At 44.6% G+C, this 22,843-nt stretch overlaps 1 protein-coding gene across 4 annotated transcripts in view; it reads right to left on the bottom strand.

The window, feature by feature from the left end:
- Nucleotides 1-22,329, bottom strand: part of TRAF2 (TNF receptor associated factor 2) — a 53,231-nt gene extending 30,902 nt beyond the window's left edge. The window contains exons 1-5 of one of the 4 annotated variants that reach the window (XM_072125410.1): nucleotides 22,194-22,329; nucleotides 16,941-17,139; nucleotides 13,585-13,617; nucleotides 10,311-10,519; nucleotides 10,143-10,221 (exon numbers count right to left, since the gene is read on the bottom strand). In XM_072125410.1, the coding sequence (XP_071981511.1) occupies nucleotides 10,143-10,221; nucleotides 10,311-10,507 (276 nt within the window). In that variant the 5' untranslated portion in view covers nucleotides 10,508-10,519; nucleotides 13,585-13,617; nucleotides 16,941-17,139; nucleotides 22,194-22,329. Of the gene's footprint in view, nucleotides 1-10,142; nucleotides 10,222-10,310; nucleotides 10,520-13,580; nucleotides 13,618-16,940; nucleotides 17,140-20,470; nucleotides 20,828-22,000; nucleotides 22,137-22,193 lie in introns of those variants that run through there. The other 3 variants (XM_072125406.1, XM_072125407.1, XM_072125408.1) reach the window with 3 other exon arrangements.
- Nucleotides 22,330-22,843: the final 514 nt, after the last annotated feature.

Here is a 22,843-nt window from a genome sequence, read left to right on the forward strand (position 1 = left end):
CATTGGTTTTTTGAGAAAATATTTTTTGATGGCTAAATTTCGCATGAATTTTTTTATACCTATAAAGGCATTGAATTTGTCAAATCCTGTTGTGGGTGTGAATTTTAGTCCTTTTTTGAGTAAGTTAATTTCTCCCTGCGTTAATATATGATCACTTAAATTGAAAATTTTTTGTCCGGTGTCTAATTTATTTGTATTCATTTCTTTGTTATCGAGTGTTTTTATATCGTTTGTCCTTATTTTATTTTTGGCGAGTTTCCCCGCCCGCTTCCCACGTTTGTGTTTCTTTTTTGTCCCCCGAAAAAATTTTGGTTTGTGGTAATTCTTTTTGGCTTTTTCATTTTTATGGATTCATTTATTGGATTATGATCTTTGCCGCTAAAAATTGCATCCATTTTATCCTCTGTTTTTTTACCGTTGATAATGTTCGCTGTGTTTCTTGTAACAATTTTTTCCCTGTTTGGTTTTTCTACTATTGATTCTGCAATTTTTTCATTGGTGTCTAGTATGCTTACATTACTTAATACTTCATATCTGTTAGGGGTTGGTGTAATAATTGATTCAGCGTTTTGTTGCGGCTGAGAGGTTACAGTTCTTCTTTGATTGATAATAATATTTGGAATTAGTGGGACCGGGTTTGTTGTTCTCTCTTCTGTGGTGATCATAGGTTCGATGGTTACTGAGGAAGTAGTGCTGTGTGTGGTTAGATCTTCCATGTTTACTGAGTTGCAATTGAGATCGTCTATGGTGCTATATATTTCTGAAATGGTGTTTAAAGTTATTTCTGGAGGTTCTGATTGTTCTAATTGTTCCTTTTCCAGACTTTCAATATGTGGGACAGAATCTCTCAAGAATTTCCGTTTCTTTTTTTCTATAATTTCTTGTTCTTTTAATTTAATACGATCTTTAATGTTAGATGCCAAATGAGATATTTCTGGATGATTTTTGTATGGTCTTATTATCTCAAACAGATCTAAAATGTGTCTGTTGATCTGTCCCATTTGGTTACGTCGTTTGCTAATTATGAAATATACTGCCTGTTTAGAAAAGTCATGGAACATATCGTTCCATTCGTGCTGAATATTGGGATCTCCCATATCCCCAGAGAGGGTTTTATATACCACTAGACCTTTCGGTATGGTGTCGAACTCCAAATATTTTTCTAGTGATGCAATTTCCCAAAGAGCTTTCATTTCTAGTATTAAATATTTTTCCAAAGTTTTTACAGCTGTTACTGCATCCAAAAATCTTTTATTTTCAGATGTGTCATATGGTTCTTTATTCTGATTAGGGAATCGAAAGAACTTTTGGATATTAGTGATTCTTTCCTTACGGTCTACCCATAAGGTGCTCATTTTGTTTCAACTGTGCAGCCGGTTCCAGAAACAGGCCAAAGGGTTAAATGGATAGCGTATATATTTTTTGGATTGGCGCACTAGGTTAGAAACTTTAAATGAGTAAAGTTAATGTCGCTGGTATCTTTAGTAAGGTGGCCTGCACCCAAACTACCAAGTGGTTTTCACAACAGGAGAAAGCCACAAAAACATACAAACAAAAGGATTTCAGATACCTGCGCCAAATATGGACATATATGCAAACTATTGATAAAGTGCTGGAGAAACGCAAAATAGATGTATACACTCTATCAATACTGTAGTTGTTTTATCATATTTCACTCTAACATAAATATGTTGCTCCACAGTAAAACTTAATATTGGTATGGTGGTTACCTGGTTCCTGCGGTTTTGCGATGTTTCTTCAGTAGAACAGTGGTCCGGTGTTCTGAATATACTTGCTAGGTTTCCAATCGTTCACTAGTGTCCAAGTTGTTTGGGACCTGTGGAGGAAAGCCCCGGCCGGTGGCTATACCTCTACACTAGGTTCCCGCAGTCTTCGTGTGGTGACGTCACCAGAAGCTACGGTAAGTCCGGAAGGACACAATCTCCTACGCGTTTCGGAGGATACTTCCTCCTTCGTCAGGGAATCTTGTTGCTCCGGATTGGACGTAGTTTTATAGCTCGGAACCAGGTTAGTGAACTTTGTATGATTGAATACCATAGTAATGATATGTGATACAATAGTGATATTATACTTTCCTAAAATGATTACTTAAAACTTGATCAAACTTTATTTTATGCCTTAAAATTAAATTTCATAAAAGAACATAAAAAATGTAAAAAATTAAATAGTCACTCAAAATTAAAATTAAAATTGATATCTAATGGTAACACGGATGCACCCAATTTTAATTTTGAGTGACTTTATTTAATTTTTTACATTTTTTATGTTCTTTTATGAAATTTAATTTTAAGGCATAAAATAAAGTTTGATCAAGTTTTAAGTAATCATTTTAGGAAAGTATAATATCACTATTGTATCACAAATCATTACCATGGCATTCAATCATACAAAGTTCACTAACCTGGTTCCGAGCTATAAAACTACGTCCAATCCGGAGCAACAAGATTCCCTGACGAAGGAGGAAGTATCCTCCGAAACGCGTAGGAGATTGTGTCCTTCCGGACTTACCGTAGCTTCTGGTGACGTCACCACACGAAGACTGCGGGAACCTAGTGTAGAGGTATAGCCACCGGCCGGGGCTTTCCTCCACAGGTCCCAAACAACTTGGACACTAGTGAACGATTGGAAACCTAGCAAGTATATTCAGAACACCGGACCACTGTTCTACTGAAGAAACATCGCAAAACCGCAGGAACCAGGTAACCACCATACCAATATTAAGTTTTACTGTGGAGCAACATATTTATGTTAGAGTGAAATATGATAAAACAACTACAGTATTGATAGAGTGTATACATCTATTTTGCGTTTCTCCAGCACTTTATCAATAGTTTGCATATATGTCCATATTTGGCGCAGGTATCTGAAATCCTTTTGTTTGTTATCTATATAGAGGTCATTGTACAGGGAGGGGAGGAGATAAGCTGTGACATCATCTATTGCCAGTAGTGATGTAATGATGGGTCAGTGTTATCTATATAGAGGTCATTGTACAGGGAGGAGGAGGGGATAAGCTGTGACATCATCTATTGTCAGAGGTGATGTAGTGATGGGTCAGTGTTATCTATATAGAGGTCATTGTACAGGGAGGGGGAGGAGATAAGCTGTGACATCATCTATTGTCAGTAGTGATGTAATGATGGGTCAGTGTTATCTATATAGAGGTCATTGTACAGGGAGGAGGAGGAGATAAGCCGTGACATCATCTATTGTCAGTAGTGATGTAATGATGGGTCAGTGTTATCTATATAGAGGTCATTGTACAGGGAGGAAGAGGAGATAAGCCGTGACATCATCTATTGTCAGTAGTGATGTAATGATGGGTCAGTGTTATGTATATAGAGGTCATTGTACAGGGAGGGGGAGGGGATAAGCTGTGACATCATCTATTGTCAGTAGTGATGTAATGATGGGTCAGTGTTATGTATATAGAGGTCATTGTACAGGGAGGAGGAGGAGATAAGCTGTGACATCATCTATTGTCAGTAGTGATGTAATGATGGTTCAGTGTTATCTATATAGAGGTCATTGTACAGGGAGGAGGAGGAGATAAGCTGTGACATCATCTATTGTCAGTAGTGATGTAATGATGGGTCAGTGTTATCTATATAGAGGTCATTGTACAGGGAGGGGGAGGAGATAAGCTGTGACATCATCTATTGTCAGTAGTGATGTAATGATGGGTCAGTGTTATGTATATAGAGGTCTTTGTACAGGGAGGAGGAGGAGATAAGCTGTGACATCATCTATTGTCAGTAGTGATGTAATGATGGGTCAGTGTTATGTATATAGAGGTCATTGTACAGGGAGGAGGAGGAGATAAGCTGTGACATCATCTATTGTCAGTAGTGATGTAATGATGGGTCAGTGTTATCTATATAGAGGTCATTGTACAGGGAGGAGGAGGAGATAAGCTGTGACATCATCTATTGTCAGTAGTGATGTAATGATGGGTCAGTGTTATCTATATAGAGGTCATTGTACAGGAGGGGGGAGGGGATAAGCTGTGACATCATCTATTGTCAGTAGTGATGTAATGATGGGTCAGTGTTATCTATATAGAGGTCATTGTACAGGGAGGGGGAGGAGATAAGCTGTGACATCATCTATTGTCAGTAGTGATGTAATGATGGGTCAGTGTTATCTATATAGAGGTCATTGTACAGGGAGGGGGAGGAGATGAGCTGTGACATCATCTATTGTCAGTAGTGATGTAATGATGGGTCAGTGTTATCTATATAGAGGTCATTGTACAGGGAGGGGGAGGAGATAAGCTGTGACATCATCTATTGTCAGTAGTGATGTAATGATGGGTCAGTGATTTCTATATAGAGGTCATTGTACAGGGAGGGGGAGGAGATAAGCTGTGACATCATCTATTGCCAGTAGTGATGTAATGATGGGTCAGTGTTATCTATATAGAGGTCATTGTACAGGGAGGGGGAGGAGATAAGCTGTGACATCATCTATTGTCAGTAGTGATGTAATGATGGGTCAGTGTTATCTATATAGAGGTTATTGTACAGGGAGGGGGAGGAGATAAGCTGTGACATCATCTATTGTCAGTAGTGATGTAATGATGGGTCAGTGTTATCTATATAGAGGTCATTGTACAGGGAGGGGGGAGGGGATAAGCTGTGACATCATCTATTGTCAGTAGTGATGTAATGATGGGTCAGTGTTATGTATATAGAGGTCATTGTACAGGGAGGAGGAGGAGATAAGCTGTGACATCATCTATTGTCAGTAGTGATGTAATGATGGGTCAGTGTTATGTATATAGAGGTCATTGTACAGGGAGGAGGAGGAGATAAGCTGTGACATCATCTATTGTCAGTAGTGATGTAATGATGGGTCAGTGTTATCTATATAGAGGTCATTGTACAGGGAGGGGGAGGAGATAAGCTGTGACATCATCTATTGTCAGTAGTGATGTAATGATGGGTCAGTGTTATCTATATAGAGGTCATTGTACAGGGAGGGGGAGGAGATAAGCTGTGACATCATCTATTGTCAGTAGTGATGTAATGATAGGTCAATTATCTATATAGAGGTCATTGTACAGGGAGGAGGAGGAGATAAGCTGTGACATCATCTATTGTCAGTAGTGATGTAATGATGGGTCAGTGTTATCTATATAGAGGTCATTGTACAGGGAGGGGGGAGGGGATAAGCTGTGACATCATCTATTGTCAGTAGTGATGTAATGATGGGTCAGTGTTATGTATATAGAGGTCATTGTACAGGGAGGAGGAGGAGATAAGCTGTGACATCATCTATTGTCAGTAGTGATGTAATGATGGGTCAGTGTTATGTATATAGAGGTCATTGTACAGGGAGGAGGAGGAGATAAGCTGTGACATCATCTATTGTCAGTAGTGATGTAATGATGGGTCAGTGTTATCTATATAGAGGTCATTGTACAGGGAGGGGGAGGAGATAAGCTGTGACATCATCTATTGTCAGTAGTGATGTAATGATGGGTCAGTGTTATCTATATAGAGGTCATTGTACAGGAGGGGGGAGGGGATAAGCTGTGACATCATCTATTGTCAGTAGTGATGTAATGATGGGTCAGTGTTATCTATATAGAGGACATTGTACAGGGAGGGGGAGGAGATAAGCTGTGACATCATCTTTTGTCAGTAGTGATGTAATGATGGGTCAGTGTTATCTATATAGAGGTAATTGTATAGGGAGGGGGAGGAGATAAGCTGTGACATCATCTATTGTCAGTAGTGATGTAATGATGGGTCAGTGTTATCTATATAGAGGACATTGTACAGGGAGGGGGGAGGAGATAAGCTGTGACATCTATTGTCAGTAGTGATGTAATGATGGGTCAGTGTTATCTATATAGAGGTCATTGTACAGGGAGGGGATAAGCTGTGACATCTATTGTCAGTAGTGATGTAATGATGGATCAGCGTTATCTATATAGAGGTCATTGTACAGGGAGGGGGAGGAGATAAGCTGTGACATCATCTATTGTCAGTAGTGATGTAATGATGGGTCAGTGTTATCTATATAGAGGTCATTGTACAGGGAGGGGGGAGGAGATGAGCTGTGACATCTATTGTCAGTAGTGATGTAATGATGGGTCAGTGATATCTATATAGAGGTCATTGTACAGGGAGGGGAGGAGATAAGCTGTGACATCATCTATTGCCAGTAGTGATGTAATGATGGGTCAGTGTTATCTATATAGAGGTCATTGTACAGGGAGGGGGAGGAGATGAGCTTTGACATCATCTATTGTCAGTAGTGATGTAATGATGGGTCAGTGTTATCTATATAGAGGTCATTGTACAGGGAGGGGGAGGAGATAAGCTGTGACATCATCTATTGTCAGTAGTGATGTAATGATGGGTCAGTGTTATCTATATAGAGGTCATTGTACAGGGAGAGGGAGGAGATAAGCTGTGACATCATCTATTGTCAGTAGTGATGTAATGATGGGTCAGTGTTATCTATATAGAGGACATTGTACAAGGAGAGGGAGGAGATAAGCTGTGACATCATCTATTGTCAGTAGTGATGTAATGATGGGTCAGTGTTATCTATATAGAGGACATTGTATAGGGAGGGGGAGGAGATAAGCTGTGACATCATCTATTGTCAGTAGTGATGTAATGATGGGTCAGTGTTATCTATATAGAGGTCATTGTACAGGGAGGGGGGGATAAGCTGTGACATCATCTATTGTCAGTAGTGATGTAATGATGGTTCAGTGTTATCTATATAGAGGTCATTGTACAGGGAGGGGGGGATAAGCTGTGACATCATCTATTGTCAGAGGTGATGTAGTGATGGGTCAGTGTTATCTATATAGAGGTCATTGTACAGGGAGGGGAGGAGATAAGCTGTGACATCATCTATTGTCAGTAGTGATGTAATGATGGGCCAGTGTTATCTATATAGAGGTCATTGTACAGGGAGGGGGAGGAGATAAGCTGTGACATCATCTATTGTCAGTAGTGATGTAATGATGGGTCAGTTATCTATAAAAAGGTCATTGTACAGGGAGGGGTAGGAGATAAGCTGTGACATCATCTATTGTCAGTAGTGTTGTAATGATGGGTCAGTGTTATCTATATAGAGGTCATTGTACAGGGAGGGGTAGGAGATAAGCTGTGACATCATCTATTGTCAGTAGTGATGTAATGATGGGTCAGTGTTATCTATATAGAGGTCATTGTACAGGGAGGGGGAGGAGATAAGCTGTGACATCATCTATTGTCAGTAGTGATGTAATGATGGGTCAGTGTTATCTATATAGAGGACATTGTATAGGGAGGGGGAGGAGATAAGCTGTGACATCATCTATTGTCAGTAGTGATGTAATGATGGGTCAGTGTTATCTATATAGAGGTCATTGTACAGGGAGGGGGGGATAAGCTGTGACATCATCTATTGTCAGTAGTGATGTAATGATGGTTCAGTGTTATCTATATAGAGGTCATTGTACAGGGAGGGGGGGATAAGCTGTGACATCATCTATTGTCAGAGGTGATGTAGTGATGGGTCAGTGTTATCTATATAGAGGTCATTGTACAGGGAGGGGAGGAGATAAGCTGTGACATCATCTATTGTCAGTAGTGATGTAATGATGGGCCAGTGTTATCTATATAGAGGTCATTGTACAGGGAGGGGGAGGAGATAAGCTGTGACATCATCTATTGTCAGTAGTGATGTAATGATGGGTCAGTTATCTATAAAAAGGTCATTGTACAGGGAGGGGTAGGAGATAAGCTGTGACATCATCTATTGTCAGTAGTGTTGTAATGATGGGTCAGTGTTATCTATATAGAGGTCATTGTACAGGGAGGGGTAGGAGATAAGCTGTGACATCATCTATTGTCAGTAGTGATGTAATGATGGGTCAGTGTTATCTATATAGAGGTCATTGTACAGGGAGGGGGAGGAGATAAGCTGTGACATCATCTATTGTCAGTAGTGATGTAATGATGGGTCAGTGTTATCTATATAGAGGTCATTGTACAGGGAGGGGGAGGGGATAAGCTGTGACATCATCTATTGTCAGTAGTGATGTAATGATGGTTCAGTGTTATCTATATAGAGGTCATTGTACAGGGAGGGGGGGATAAGCTGTGACATCATCTATTGTCAGAGGTGATGTAGTGATGGGTCAGTGTTATCTATATAGAGGTCATTGTACAGGGAGGGGAGGAGATAAGCTGTGACATCATCTATTGCCAGTAGTGATGTAATGATGGGTCAGTGTTATCTATATAGAGGTCATTGTACAGGGAGGGGGAGGAGATGAGCTTTGACATCATCTATTGTCAGTAGTGATGTAATGATGGGTCAGTGTTATCTATATAGAGGTCATTGTAAAGGGAGGGGGAGGAGATAAGCTGTGACATCATCTATTGTCAGTAGTGATGTAATGATGGGTCAGTGTTATCTATATAGAGGTCATTGTACAGGGAGAGGGAGGAGATAAGCTGTGACATCATCTATTGTCAGTAGTGATGTAATGATGGGTCAGTGTTATCTATATAGAGGACATTGTACAAGGAGAGGGAGGAGATAAGCTGTGACATCATCTATTGTCAGTAGTTATGTAATGATGGGTCAGTGTTATCTATATAGAGGACATTGTATAGGGAGGGGGAGGAGATAAGCTGTGACATCATCTATTGTCAGTAGTGATGTAATGATGGGTCAGTGTTATCTATATAGAGGTCATTGTACAGGGAGGGGGGGATAAGCTGTGACATCATCTATTGTCAGTAGTGATGTAATGATGGTTCAGTGTTATCTATATAGAGGTCATTGTACAGGGAGGGGGGGATAAGCTGTGACATCATCTATTGTCAGAGGTGATGTAGTGATGGGTCAGTGTTATCTATATAGAGGTCATTGTACAGGGAGGGGAGGAGATAAGCTGTGACATCATCTATTGTCAGTAGTGATGTAATGATGGGCCAGTGTTATCTATATAGAGGTCATTGTACAGGGAGGGGGAGGAGATAAGCTGTGACATCATCTATTGTCAGTAGTGATGTAATGATGGGTCAGTTATCTATAAAAAGGTCATTGTACAGGGAGGGGTAGGAGATAAGCTGTGACATCATCTATTGTCAGTAGTGTTGTAATGATGGGTCAGTGTTATCTATATAGAGGTCATTGTACAGGGAGGGGTAGGAGATAAGCTGTGACATCATCTATTGTCAGTAGTGATGTAATGATGGGTCAGTGTTATCTATATAGAGGTCATTGTACAGGGAGGGGGAGGAGATAAGCTGTGACATCATCTATTGTCAGTAGTGATGTAATGATGGGTCAGTGTTATCTATATAGAGGACATTGTATAGGGAGGGGGAGGAGATAAGCTGTGACATCTATTGTCAGTAGTGATGTAATGATGGGTCAGTGTTATCTATATAGAGGTCATTGTACAGGGAGGGGGGGATAAGCTGTGACATCATCTATTGTCAGTAGTGATGTAATGATGGTTCAGTGTTATCTATATAGAGGTCATTGTACAGGGAGGGGGGGATAAGCTGTGACATCATCTATTGTCAGAGGTGATGTAGTGATGGGTCAGTGTTATCTATATAGAGGTCATTGTACAGGGAGGGGAGGAGATAAGCTGTGACATCATCTATTGTCAGTAGTGATGTAATGATGGGCCAGTGTTATCTATATAGAGGTCATTGTACAGGGAGGGGGAGGAGATAAGCTGTGACATCATCTATTGTCAGTAGTGATGTAATGATGGGTCAGTTATCTATAAAAAGGTCATTGTACAGGGAGGGGTAGGAGATAAGCTGTGACATCATCTATTGTCAGTAGTGTTGTAATGATGGGTCAGTGTTATCTATATAGAGGTCATTGTACAGGGAGGGGTAGGAGATAAGCTGTGACATCATCTATTGTCAGTAGTGATGTAATGATGGGTCAGTGTTATCTATATAGAGGTCATTGTACAGGGAGGGGGAGGAGATAAGCTGTGACATCATCTATTGTCAGTAGTGATGTAATGATGGGTCAGTGTTATCTATATAGAGGTCATTGTACAGGGAGGGGGAGGGGATAAGCTGTGACATCATCTATTGTCAGTAGTGATGTAATGATGGGTCACTGTGACTTACTGTGGTGTTTTCCAATATTGAGACACCCTCCTCGAATATTCCCTCCTGGATACAGGCCGCACACTTCTGGGGACCGGAGCTGAGACACACAAATAGGGGATATTATAATAATATGATACAGTATAATAACCAGGGGAGTGGAGGCTTAACCCCTAGCTGCCCGCTCACCTGATCAGCTTCCTGAGGCAGTAGGAGCAGTAGCGATGTCCGCACTGGGCCTGGAAGGGTCTCCGCAGGATGTTCTTACAGTCGGAGCAGAGATACTTGACTTCTAGCTTGGTCCCAAGGATTTCCTTGTTGAATCCCGGCTGGTTGGAGTCTAAGGATCCAGGCGGAGAAGAAATGGAGACGGCTGCAGAGGCCATGTGCGAGGGGCACTGGTGAGAGGAAGGAGACGGGATATTATTTATACTCAAACAGGAATAATACAATGCTGGGTGCAGCCGGCTGACACCAGGTACCACACTAACAAGACCAATTCATTCTGGTTGTGTCACTGGCCACCAAGTTTTACCTACATAAAGCATCACCATGTTATATGGTGCCACACCGGGGGTATACACTGCTTCGGGGCTGCTATTTTCTGTTGCACCGGGATATACACAGCACTGGGGCTGCTATTTTGTGCTGCACCGGGGTATACACAGCTTTGGGGGTGGTATTGGGTGCTGCACCGGGGTATACACAGCTTTGGGGGTGGTATTGGGTGCTGCACCGGGGTATACACAGCTTTGGGGGTGGTATTGGGTGCTGCACCGGGGTATACACAGCTTTGGGGGTGGTATTGGGTGCTGCACTGGGGTATACACAGCTTTGGGGGTGGTATTGGGTGCTGCACCGGGGTATACACAGCTTTGGGGGTGGTATTGGGTGCTGCACCGGGGTATACACAGCTTTGGGGGTGGTATTGGGTGCTGCACCGGGGTATACACAGCTTTGGGGGTGGTATTGGGTGCTGCACCGGGGTATACACAGCTTTGGGGGTGGTATTGGGTGCTGCACTGGGGTATACACAGCTTTGGGGGTGGTATTGGGTGCTGCACTGGGGTATACACAGCTTTGGGGGTGGTATTGGGTGCTGCACTGGGGTATACACAGCTTTGGGGGTGGTATTGGGTGCTGCACTGGGGTATAAATCCCCTCTGGGGTGGCATTGGGTGCTGCATTGGGGTATACAAAGCCTCTGGGGTGGTATTGGGTGCTGCATTGGGGTATACAAAGCCTCTGGGGTGGCATTTTGCACTGTGCATTATAACTACAACCCCCTCAGAGTTGAATACTATAAAAAAAGCAGCCTCCAGACCAAAAATGTTGTGCAACCTTGAAAAATAGTTGCAAATTCTCTGCTATAAGCTACACTACACATCACATTGGGGGTCATTTACTAAGGGCCTGAATCGCGTTTTCCCGACGTGTTACCCGAATATTTCCAATTTGCGACGATTTTTCCTGAATTGCCCCGGGTTTTTTTTGGCGCACGCGATCGGTTGGTGTCGCATCGGCGCTGGCATGCACGCGACGGGGACGGGGGGGGGGGGCGCGGGGTGTTGGTGACCGAACGAAAACCCGACGGATTCGGAAAAACCGCCGCATTAAAAAAAAAAAAAAAAAAAAAACAATTGGTCATACGGGCCATACTTACATGCACCAGGAAGAGATCAGTGAACTCCGACGCAACTCGGCGGACATCGGGCGCAGGACCTTCAGGAATCGCCGGAAGACCCAAACGCTCGTCGGAGAAGCCGCCGCTGGAACGCGAATGGACCGGGTAAGTAAATGTGGCCCATCGTATCCAAGACTAAACACTAAGGGGCTCATTTACTAAGGGTCCGCGGTTCTCGCCGATTTCCGTTTTGCGCCGCATTTAACAGGGGATATCGGTGCAGACAATTGGATTTGCACATGACAAATCGAGGGCGTGACAATGCACTCACAAGCACCGGGAAGAAGAAGGTGAACTCTGGCGGACCTTGGCGGGGAAACGGATGCGGGAACTTGGGCGACTCTACGTGAGTCGCACCGGACTTCATCTTCGTTGGACCGTCCGAATCAGGGATCGGGTAAGTAAATGTGCCCCTAAGTGTCAACATATACAGCAGCAAAGCTAATGACAAAATCTCAGCAGCGTCAAGGACACATCTACCCCAATGGCCTCTATGACAACCACTTACGTACACCCTAAGGGGGGTCTTCTGGATTCAGCTTCTACACTAAGTACAACGGGGGAACCTGAGGTTACCCCCTGATCCTAGCAATGTCATCACTTCATCCCCTTTAACCCAACCTCTGCAGCTCACAGGAGCATGAAGTACATAGGAGCCCAGCTGGGATAGAGAACCTCTGCAGGAGGGAGACCTGTTGGAGGAGTTTAACTTTAACCCATTCTTTATCCATTAACTCAAATATGTCAACAGAAAATATGTGACCCACCCCCTCCACCTAAGGGAGTGAGCACCGCAGGCCCATAAATACTGGGTCCTATAATAGGAATGTATAGAATATATATAGGACACACGTGAGCACATAGTCACACGCTATGGAGTCATTGACCCTTAGGACGTTTCCCGCACACATCAGGACAGAGCCCACGGCACCGGACCACCCAGGAGACGCCAGGCATTGCACAAACACTCCTATCAATCCATCACTTCTCCATTGCCTTCCAGAATTGGTTAAATATTGAACATTTTCCCCCACAAAATAGCGCCACGTCTGTTGTCTGGTTGTGTTCGGTATTGCAGCCCAATCCCATTATTTTTGTAAGTTGTAATACCAGGTATGGACAGGTGTGGTGCTGTTTATACCTTCATATTCTGAACAAGTGATTTATCCTGAGACCTCCACTAAATGTACGGAGTACGGGAGCTCAGGTTAGTGGATTCTGCAGGATACACTTTGGGAAATCTGCAAATACACTTTAGTGGCCTCAACATCCAGTGTCCTCCCTCTTATTGAATTTTATAGGAGGAACGGGGGGGGGGAGGAATCAAATGGCAAGTGCTGGGGTGATACAGGGCAAGTCCTTATATCCTAGACCCTAATGGGACCTTTCTCCAGTCTGAACAATGCCTTCTCTATGGCCATGCTTTACACTGCAGCGCTGCAGGACAGCAGAGGGAAAGCACGTCTGATATTTCTGTTTCCCGGGAGAATAAACAGACCCTACAATACACACTTGTATCTGTTTGTATTCATTTAAGATAATGAATTGCAATGTGTCTATTGTATATCTGTAGGATATAAGAATTCATATAATTATTTGTGGGAGCTGAACTCTTGGCACCCCAGCGATTCCCTCTAGTAACCACCTCTGTAGTGTACGGGGACATCAGAGAATAGTGTGAGACCCCCCACCCATCCAGGACCCCCCCCCCCCATCACAGGGGGTGAAGGTATACAGAACATATACAGTGATGAGCGTATAGAAGTGTCACTTACTCACAGAGAGGAGATTCCTGAGTGTTCCAGGTCCACACTAGGGAGAGAAAGAGAAACCGTCACAGAAGAGAAAGTAACAACCCGACACGTGAAACGAAACCTAATAATACAGGGGCTCCATTGTGCTGTACACTGTGCAATACTACAAGAGAATCCACCCAATCTATGGAAACACTTTATATCTTCTACATTTATCAGGCTGAAGAATTGGGGAAAAAAACTGAAATCTCAAGTTTTTAAAACTAAAGAGCCTCAAAACTCATGTAAAGGTCATGTAAGGAGGGAAGGTCCAGCGCATGCACCACACGTCCCAGCGCTCCACCCATCACCCATACACCAGGCCGCAGGAGGAGGGTAAGGCACCCGGACTGTCAGGGGTGGTGGGTGTCGGACCACCTGACATTGATGGGTCATTTCTTAATATTCAGGGTCCCAGTCTGCGCCTTCCATGAGAACGCGGCTGAAATCCTGACATGCGCTGACTCATCAGGTGTTGCAGAAACTATAATTTTATATATATATATATATATATATATATATATATATATATATATATATATATATATATATATATCAGCAGCTTCCTATGTGAAAGTCTCACTGGTCCACAAGATGCAGAGTAATGATAATGGATAGTGGGGTGATCACTGGCGCCCCACCCATGTACCCAGACATCACACGAGTGCAGACACTACATAGAAAGCTGCTGGTACATAGAGATAGACAGTACTGATCCAGGCTAGATGGGCTACACTGGGGGTCCCCGCAGTCAGGTCCTACGCTCATCTATCCCACCGACCCTGTGCTCCCCTGTACAGACAGTCCACTCACATCACTGGGCTCTATGTAATGCCCATTTCCACCTGTGGAGGCGCTGCAGGGAAACTGCACACTTACAGCCAGGTCCCCCCCCCCCCCCTCCCCCTCCAGATCACAGGCAATTACTGGAGGTCACCAGAATACAAGCAGCTCATATTCATATCCTCACAGCAAGCAGAGATCTTAAAAATAACCTCCTTCCCAGAAGAATTATCATCCTGTATGCAAATCCTTGAGACGATGGGGAAAGGAGAGTCAGCACATGAGGCAAGCAAAGTGTATGCAAAACAATGTCAAACCGGCCACACTGCCAGGAAAGCCTGCACCAAACACAAGTACAGTTCCAGCATCTTGCTGATTATTGCTCTCTGTTATCAGCCGGTTGATTACTGAGAATACATGTTGTGGGAATGTTCCTTCCTGGACAGATCTCACTGGGATGATCCACACAATGAGACCCGCTCCTCCTCTAGGGGTCAGCATTGGGCTCTGGAAGCAGCGCCATGGGCGCCCAGGACTCCCTGCCCAATTCCATTTTGCTAGCAAGATTGGCAGAAACTTACAAGAAGTCTATGGAAAGTGGAGGGGGGCAGCGAGTCCCAGCAGCTCCAACTGTTCAATCCTCCTCTGTCCAGAATGTTTGATAATCCAGAATATAAGATCCCATAGTTAATGGAAATCTAAATCTTCTACGGTTTTCCAGAATTTGTCAGCCATTGTGCGGCTCATGTAGCAGCAAGTCACAATCTCTCTGGATGAGGCGCAGCTTCACCCCCTACATGGTGCATAGTAAAACCAACAAGAACCTGCCTCTACCTGTCCTCCCCATTGTATATTATACACTGAAGACGGAGGGGGGTCATGTTATGTATCTAGAACAATGTGTCCTGCCAACACGAGGGAAGTCCTGGAACTGCCCAACTGCAGGCAGATAATTCTCCTACCTGATGACTTTTACCAGAATAGACCCCCCCCCCCCCCCCCGACTCTTATTATATCCTATAGTAATGTCATATAAGAGACTAGAATATATAAGAGACTAGAATATATCTGACCCTCAAAGGTTTTTCTTCCAGCATTCAGATTCTGATGATTTATCCCATTGTTATATCAGTGGAGCCAAACAACCAGACCTCCGGTTCCCTGTGTAGCGGTTGGCTGCGTTCCTGCACTTCAGCTCCAGGTCATCCAGTACAGATCAGTCATCAATATAAAAACCTCTGATGGAAAATCCCTTTAAATCTTTGTTTTGGCCTTAAAGGAGTTGGCCAAAGTTTCAATGCCCTCCTCGAGCCAAATAGAAGAGTATAACATACTGACTGATGGAGGTCCGACCACTGGAGCCCCCCAGAAATGATAAGAGGTTCTCTGAATGGAGCAGCAGGTCCAGCACCCCCCACGCTGTCATGTGTATATGGTGACCCAGAGACCACTCAGCTCCTCAGCAACCGCCCCAAGACAAAATTATGGAGGTTTCCAAACTTAGAAGTCAGATGTCACGGTCATCATTGTCCATGGCATTAAAGAGGTTACAAAGTTATCTCTGATCTGGGCTGCTGCAGTGTCTGGCTTCCTCCTGCTGATTACAGGGGTGCAGTCCCCTCATCTAAATGACCAATACTCACCACATGGGAATGCAATGACTTCACTCATGACCTCTGATTGCACAGATAGGAAATCCCCTTTCACATTGCTGGGATTCTTCACCTTGTGCAACCATGGAAGGCTGTGTATATCATATTATGGGTATCCCATTAAGAAAACTCTACATTGCCCTCATGCATCTTAGCCCCTATTGGTTTGTTGAGGTTCCACGTATTATACTAGAAAGTTGCGAGTACAGCTGATCATTGCAGCCTGGGACTATAGCAAAGCATTAAGAAAGCTTCACCAGAGGTCAGAGGGGTAGGTCTGTAACTATGGGACCGCCTGTATATCATTATTGTAGATTATGAGGAGGATGGATATGACACAGCATAAACCGAATGCAATTCACCCCAATTCAATTCCAAAAAGGTCACAGTGGTCAGAGCCCTGCAGATCAGACATGGATATGCCCACCCTTGTGATGGGTTACGTCTGTGGTCCCTCTGTCTTCCAATCACTGGAGAACCCAATGGTGGGGACCCCCCGTGATCTGAAACATACCCCCTATAGTGTGGATAGGTAATAAGCAAGTTTCATCCTATTGGAAGGTATCAACATGATTATGTCAATGGTGACATCCTCCACTCACTTTATACATCAATCTTAAAGGGGTACTCCATAATTTCCCTTTTGAACAATTTCCCTTTGAGAGGGTATGACAATCTGCGCACGATACACAGCTGACCGTTGGGTTCCCTCATCTCTTACCAAAGCATAGCGCTGCACACTGTATAGTGGTTATGAGTGGTATTGCAGCTCAGTCCTGTGGCCGTGTAACAGATGTGATGCACCAGTGGTCAATAAACATTACTGATTGGCTGGGGTGCCATATACCACGCTGATCCATCTATACATGACCAACCCATAAATCCCTTTAACATTGCCTTTAATTACCTGTCAGTTTCTTCTTGGAACACCAGGTCTATTGTCTATGTGACTTGTGAATAGAGAACTTGTGTCCGCAATCCTTGTGTCCACAGATTGTAACATATGGTGCGTATAATCCATCCATGTGATCAGCTCCATGTGATACATGTATCCGCCAGCGACTCCCCGAACACCAGTGTCACATTCCTTTATAGCAGCCAAGAACCTACGAGGAAAATATACATTCAATAACATTATCCCGAATATCGGAAAAGTATCATACGTCTCACAGCTGAGGGTCTGTTACAGATTGTATCCAGTCTACAACCTTCAGTCCAGACTGATACAATGTAACACGGCTAAGAACTGGATACAACTGTAACAAACTGCCAGCTGTGAGAAGGATGGTAATTTCTAGGAGCAGAGGTCAGGTGAGTATGAGTCCCATGTTATCGTCCTGCCCTCTATAACACATGAATCACAAGTCACCCATCACATGCGCTCGCCCCGGGGTGTAAACACATGACAACGCGGTCACCGAGGACAAACTTCTCCATTCATCATGTGTCAGGTCACATGTCACACACCACATGCCGGGGATCCCAGCATCAGTTATCCATGATACTAGGAGTCCCGGCCCTTCCCCTGGGACTAATGTCCTTCATCCCGGATATATGGCACCCAATGTGCCATACTGTATATATACACAGGGCGGTCATGGGGATTAGTCACTACCAAAGTCCCTTCTATACAGTCCAGTGGACCTTGGGAGGGTAATCACTTGTTTCATTATTATTCACCCACAGAAGGAGACTGAATGACATCACACGGGGGGGGGGGGGGGGGGTTACTAGTAATTATAGGGTTCTGTTACATGGACACTTCTCCACCAATCAGTTTAATCCGGAGGGAAGTAATTTCTAACACAACAACATGAAATATCTCCACCATGCAGCCTGGAGACCCCAGAGGACATAGACCTGACTGCACTGAGCTGAGGGTCCTATAGGCACACCATGCAGCCTGGAGACCCCAGAGGACATAGACCTGACTGCATTGAGCTGAGGGTCCTATAGACACACACCAATATGTGTATCCCCGGGTGTGCGTGAAGGTGTAACTCCCCTAGAAGCAATGCATTGACATGACGCATTACACCCCAGCTACTCCCCATGACAGCCCTGTGTATATATACAGTACACCCCACCCCAAACAGCTTAAACCATTTATAATCACATGGGGAGTAGTCAGTGTGTACAGGGGTAAAGATGTACATTAGATTCATGTAGGAGGGAGCAACCAACAACGTAACATGTATGAGGGTCCGGAGGGGGACAACGGGGTTATTGGGCATATACAGGGTGGGCGCGCAATAGTTATGTCTAATGCAGTGAGTGCATTAGACAGAACTAGGCGAGGTTCTTCTTTATCAGCAAACTGTATCTAACAGCTGCATAGATTATAAAGCCATGAACCATGCTCGCTATTCAGATTGCACATACCCCATCACAGGGGGCACTAGGGTGGCCAGGGGCACTGCATTACTGCAGACACAGAGAGTTACTGCATGTAGGTATAATGCTGCCAAATCATACAGTGTGACTGATGGGTACCAAACTATTCCAACTTCCAGGACCACAGATCTTTCTTTACTTTACTAATCTTTATTTATTGGGTTTTTCAAATGTAAGGATGTATGGGATCATACATTTACAGTGATATATATATATATATACACACACACCAAGTAAGTATAATAGACAATGGGGCACATTTACTAAGGGTCCACAGCCGCGAATCCAGAATATTTCCGCTTTGCGCTGTATTTCACGGGATTGTGGCGCACGCGATCGATTTCTGGCGCAATCGCGCTGACTTTCGCGCGACAGAAATGGGGGGGCGTGGCCACCGGACAACCTGAAGGATTCGGAAAAACCGCAGAATTTAAAAAGCCATTTGTGTCGCAAGATCAAGCACTCACATACACCAGAAAAAAGCAGGTGAACTTCGGCGGACCTCGGCGCAGCAGCGACACCTGGTGAATATCGGCGCACGGACCTTAGTGAATCCCGGCAGAACCCGAATCACGACTGGACCGGGTAAGTAAATGTGCTCCAATGTCTGATATCGTACTGCTACAGGAAGCAAGAACATACAGAAAAAGGCATGGAAACATGAAAGCATCGGCACTTGCGTATAGGTTCCCTTTCTGACTCCGGCTCAAAGTTTCCAACCATTTGAGAGCGAGTAGGGAGTGTACAGACAGGAGAGGAAACCCTGAGTAACGTTACAGTCTCCTAATACTTTTGTGTTTGGAGATGCTTGTAGTGGGGGACCAGGGAAAGTGTCACGGGTGCTCCTGCGACCCACGTCGCAAGTAACCCTGTGCTCCTATATGTGTCCCCGGACCCCCACGTACGGTGCTTACCTCTCCTCGTTCCAACGTTGGCTCCGTCAGTCCAGGCCGTGTCCTAGGGCGCGCAAGCGCCGGCTTCCAGACATTTAAAGGGCCAGGACGCCAATTCTGATAAGTTCTCAGCCCCTTCCTGTCTTCCCTGCCGGAGCTGTGTGCCTCGTTGCCATTTAAAAAGCTTGTTCCAATGTCCGGTGCGTTTATAGTGATTTCCCGTTCTGACCTCGATTTTGTTTTTCCGTGGCAGGCTCTGATGGAAACCGGGTGCCACTTAGACTCCCGACCCAGGTGTCGACTTACATCATCATCCGCGGTGGTCCAGAGGATCCACTACCCCTGATCCTGACTAAAGAGTAAAGACTAATGGCTAGAGGTCTCTGGCACATGCGGGAGGAGAGAAGATATAAAGATCCGGGCCTGATGGGGTCGGCCAGGACCACAGATCTCTCTACTGCAAATTCAGGACCCACGTCAGGGATAGCCCGAATGATACTGACACATCAGGGACCTCCACATGCAGATGAATGACTCCAGCAAGAACATATAAAAGTCCTGCGGTCTCTACCCTAACGGTGCGGGTACCAAACGTTGCATCCCTCCCCAGGTCGGACACTGGCGACTTAAACGCAGTAAACAGCATCAGTATTGGCTTTTTGCTTCCCCTATAAAATAGTGGTTTTCACATGGAAACTGCATAGCTCTTCAGTCTCATGGGAATGTAAAAAACCCACACATCCTCAGAGGGTATGACCTGCGCCAGAATAACAACTGGCATGGGAAACTTGCTGAAGTAAGATTGTTGTTACAAGTCTACATATTGTCACTTAGCACAAAATTTCGCCAGCTTTAGGCAATGACGAGCAGATGATTACGCCGTCCTCATGATTGATTCGGGGGGTGTCACGAAATGGTCCTTGAGACTGTAAATTTACTGGACCCCTATTCCAGTCAATAATATGTAACATCAAACCTGCTACTGTAGTACAAGGGACTTTCACACAGCTCAGGCGGAAAGCACCAGACAAACCAGATAGCTGCGACATCTGTCCTACTATACCCCCAGGGACGGGGGGGGGGGGGGGGGTACAGCATGAGCTGCAATTCTTAGAAAGTTTTAAGGGGTTGTCATATGTTCAAAGCTTACCTTCCTGGAAGTCTGATGCCAATAGATCACAAGAACTGAATTGACAAGTAGGGAATGTGCCCTGGTCCCTATAATACGTATCTCAGCTCTCAGGAAGAATGAATGGAGCAGCAGGACACAGGCTCGACCAGCATGTAACACGGTGAAGGTGATGGGGTCAGAGTGCGGATCCTGGAAATTCAGTCGATCTTATAGAGAAGGAAGGATGGGGAAATAACCAAATGCCCAAAAGTGGGAAACCAACCACTGACTTAGGGCATGTGGAAACATACGGCTCTGAACAGACTTCCTTCTAGTAAGGAGGTTGCTCCATTGACCCCTCTCTCCATGTTGTTTCAAGCCTTCGACATGGGGGACTGAGATGATACAACTACCCTGTCTGTGTTCCCTGTCCTAATCATCGTTCTGCTTTACCGAAACATACCGACAGAAGAGGAACCAAAAACCTCACTGCACAATAAATGGGAAGAACAAACTATTGTAACCTACTTGTCCCTGCCAGAAATCACGTAGCTGATGCTGGCGCACTGCGTGGTCAGCTACCAACACTCTGCCACAGGACAACTGAAGCCGCATTAGGCAAACTACACGTCCCTGATAGTAATAGAATACTGGGCGAGGAGACTTCATACACCAAACATCTGCTCTCTTACCCCTTCACAGGGTCCAAGGGTCGTGGATATAGGGTCATCAGATTTATCACACTACTGTAGGCTTTCATTGTCTCGTTTACCTATATGCTGCATTATATGGACATAGCATCTGCTTTGTAAAAAGTAATAAAAGTTTAAAGGTAGGAAAGAAAGGAGGGAAAAAGAGAGGACTGCAGTGTGGCAGCTGCTGATTGGTTTATACTTCTTTGCTTTTGTTAAGTGATACGTTACATACAGACCTCGCTACTATATAACCTTCCCCAGGGACACCACAAGTGACATTACAGACCTCGCTACCATATAACCTCTACAGATGCCCCCAAAATCTCCTTCCATTACTCCCATTTACATCATGTGTTAACATGTGGGTCCAAGAGGGCAAAGAGAGAGTGATTTGTGCACTGCTGATAACGGACTACAACCCCCATGTGATGTTATAGTTAATTGTTGTAGGTCGTGGTAGGTTATAGTATCAAAAAAGTACAACCCCCAACATGTCATCCATATGTACAACAACCCCTCAGGAGCTGATAGATGACTGGAACTGCTACAGTCTACTGCAGGACTACAACTCCCAGCATGTCCTGACAACTAACCAACACACAATCATCACTGGGGACAAACTACAACCCTCAACATATCCCCAAATGAAAATTCATATATACGAGCACTGAGAGCTGATCGTTATAGTATACTACAGGACTACAACCCCAGCATCTCCCCAGCCCACACATAACTACTTCCCTCTCTTGGTTTACACTTCTGCTTATCCATATACCGTGTAACACGACTTGATGGGAGTTGCAGTGACTGCATTGAAAGAAAACACACAAATTAAATAACGCAATGAGGGCATGATGGGAGCTGTAGTTCTTACCAGTGTGTGAGGTTATGGCTATAGGGAAGATACACAGAAAGCAGACACAGCACAGAGGGGCCCGAACCCCTGCCCGCAGCCGCCCGTCACCTCAGCTGCCCGGAAAGCACCGCACTACAGCCCGAGGCTCCGCGGCCTAAACCCACCAGACCGACACAAATAACATATAGAACATGGAGCACGGAGAACTCACCGGAGATCCGACACCAACACCAGCAACAGACTGACACACCAAGAGGAAGTGGGCGGCAACCGACGTCATCACGGAGGACGATTCAAATAATGCAGAAGTGTATATAATCCTATCCTGTGCGATACTGACTGCTGAGCTGTGTATCTAATCCTGTCCTGTGTTATACTGTCTGCTGAGCTGTGTATCTAATCCTATCCTGTGTGATACTGTCTGCTGAGCTGTGTATCTAATCCTATCCTGTGTGATACTGACTGCTGAGCTGTGTATCTAATCCTGTCCTGTGTTATACTGTCTGCTGAGCTGTGTATCTAATCCTATCCTGTGTGATACTGCCTGCTGAGCTGTGTATCTAATCCTATCCTGTGTGATACTGACTGCTGAGCTGTGTATCTAATCCCATCCTGTGTGATACTGACTGCTGAGCTGTGTATCTAATCCTGTCCTGTGTTATACTGTCTGCTGAGCTGTGTATCTAATCCTATCGTGTGTGATACTGACTGCTGAGCTGTGTATCTAATCCTATCCTGTGTGATACTGCCTGCTGAGCTGTGTATCTAATCCTATCCTGTGTGATACTGACTGCTGAGCTGTGTATCTAATCCCATCCTGTGTGATACTGACTGCTGAGCTGTGTATCTAATCCTATCCTG

This window comes from Engystomops pustulosus, chromosome 9 (assembly GCF_040894005.1).
Source record: "Engystomops pustulosus chromosome 9, aEngPut4.maternal, whole genome shotgun sequence".
Taxonomy (NCBI): domain Eukaryota; kingdom Metazoa; phylum Chordata; class Amphibia; order Anura; family Leptodactylidae; genus Engystomops; species Engystomops pustulosus.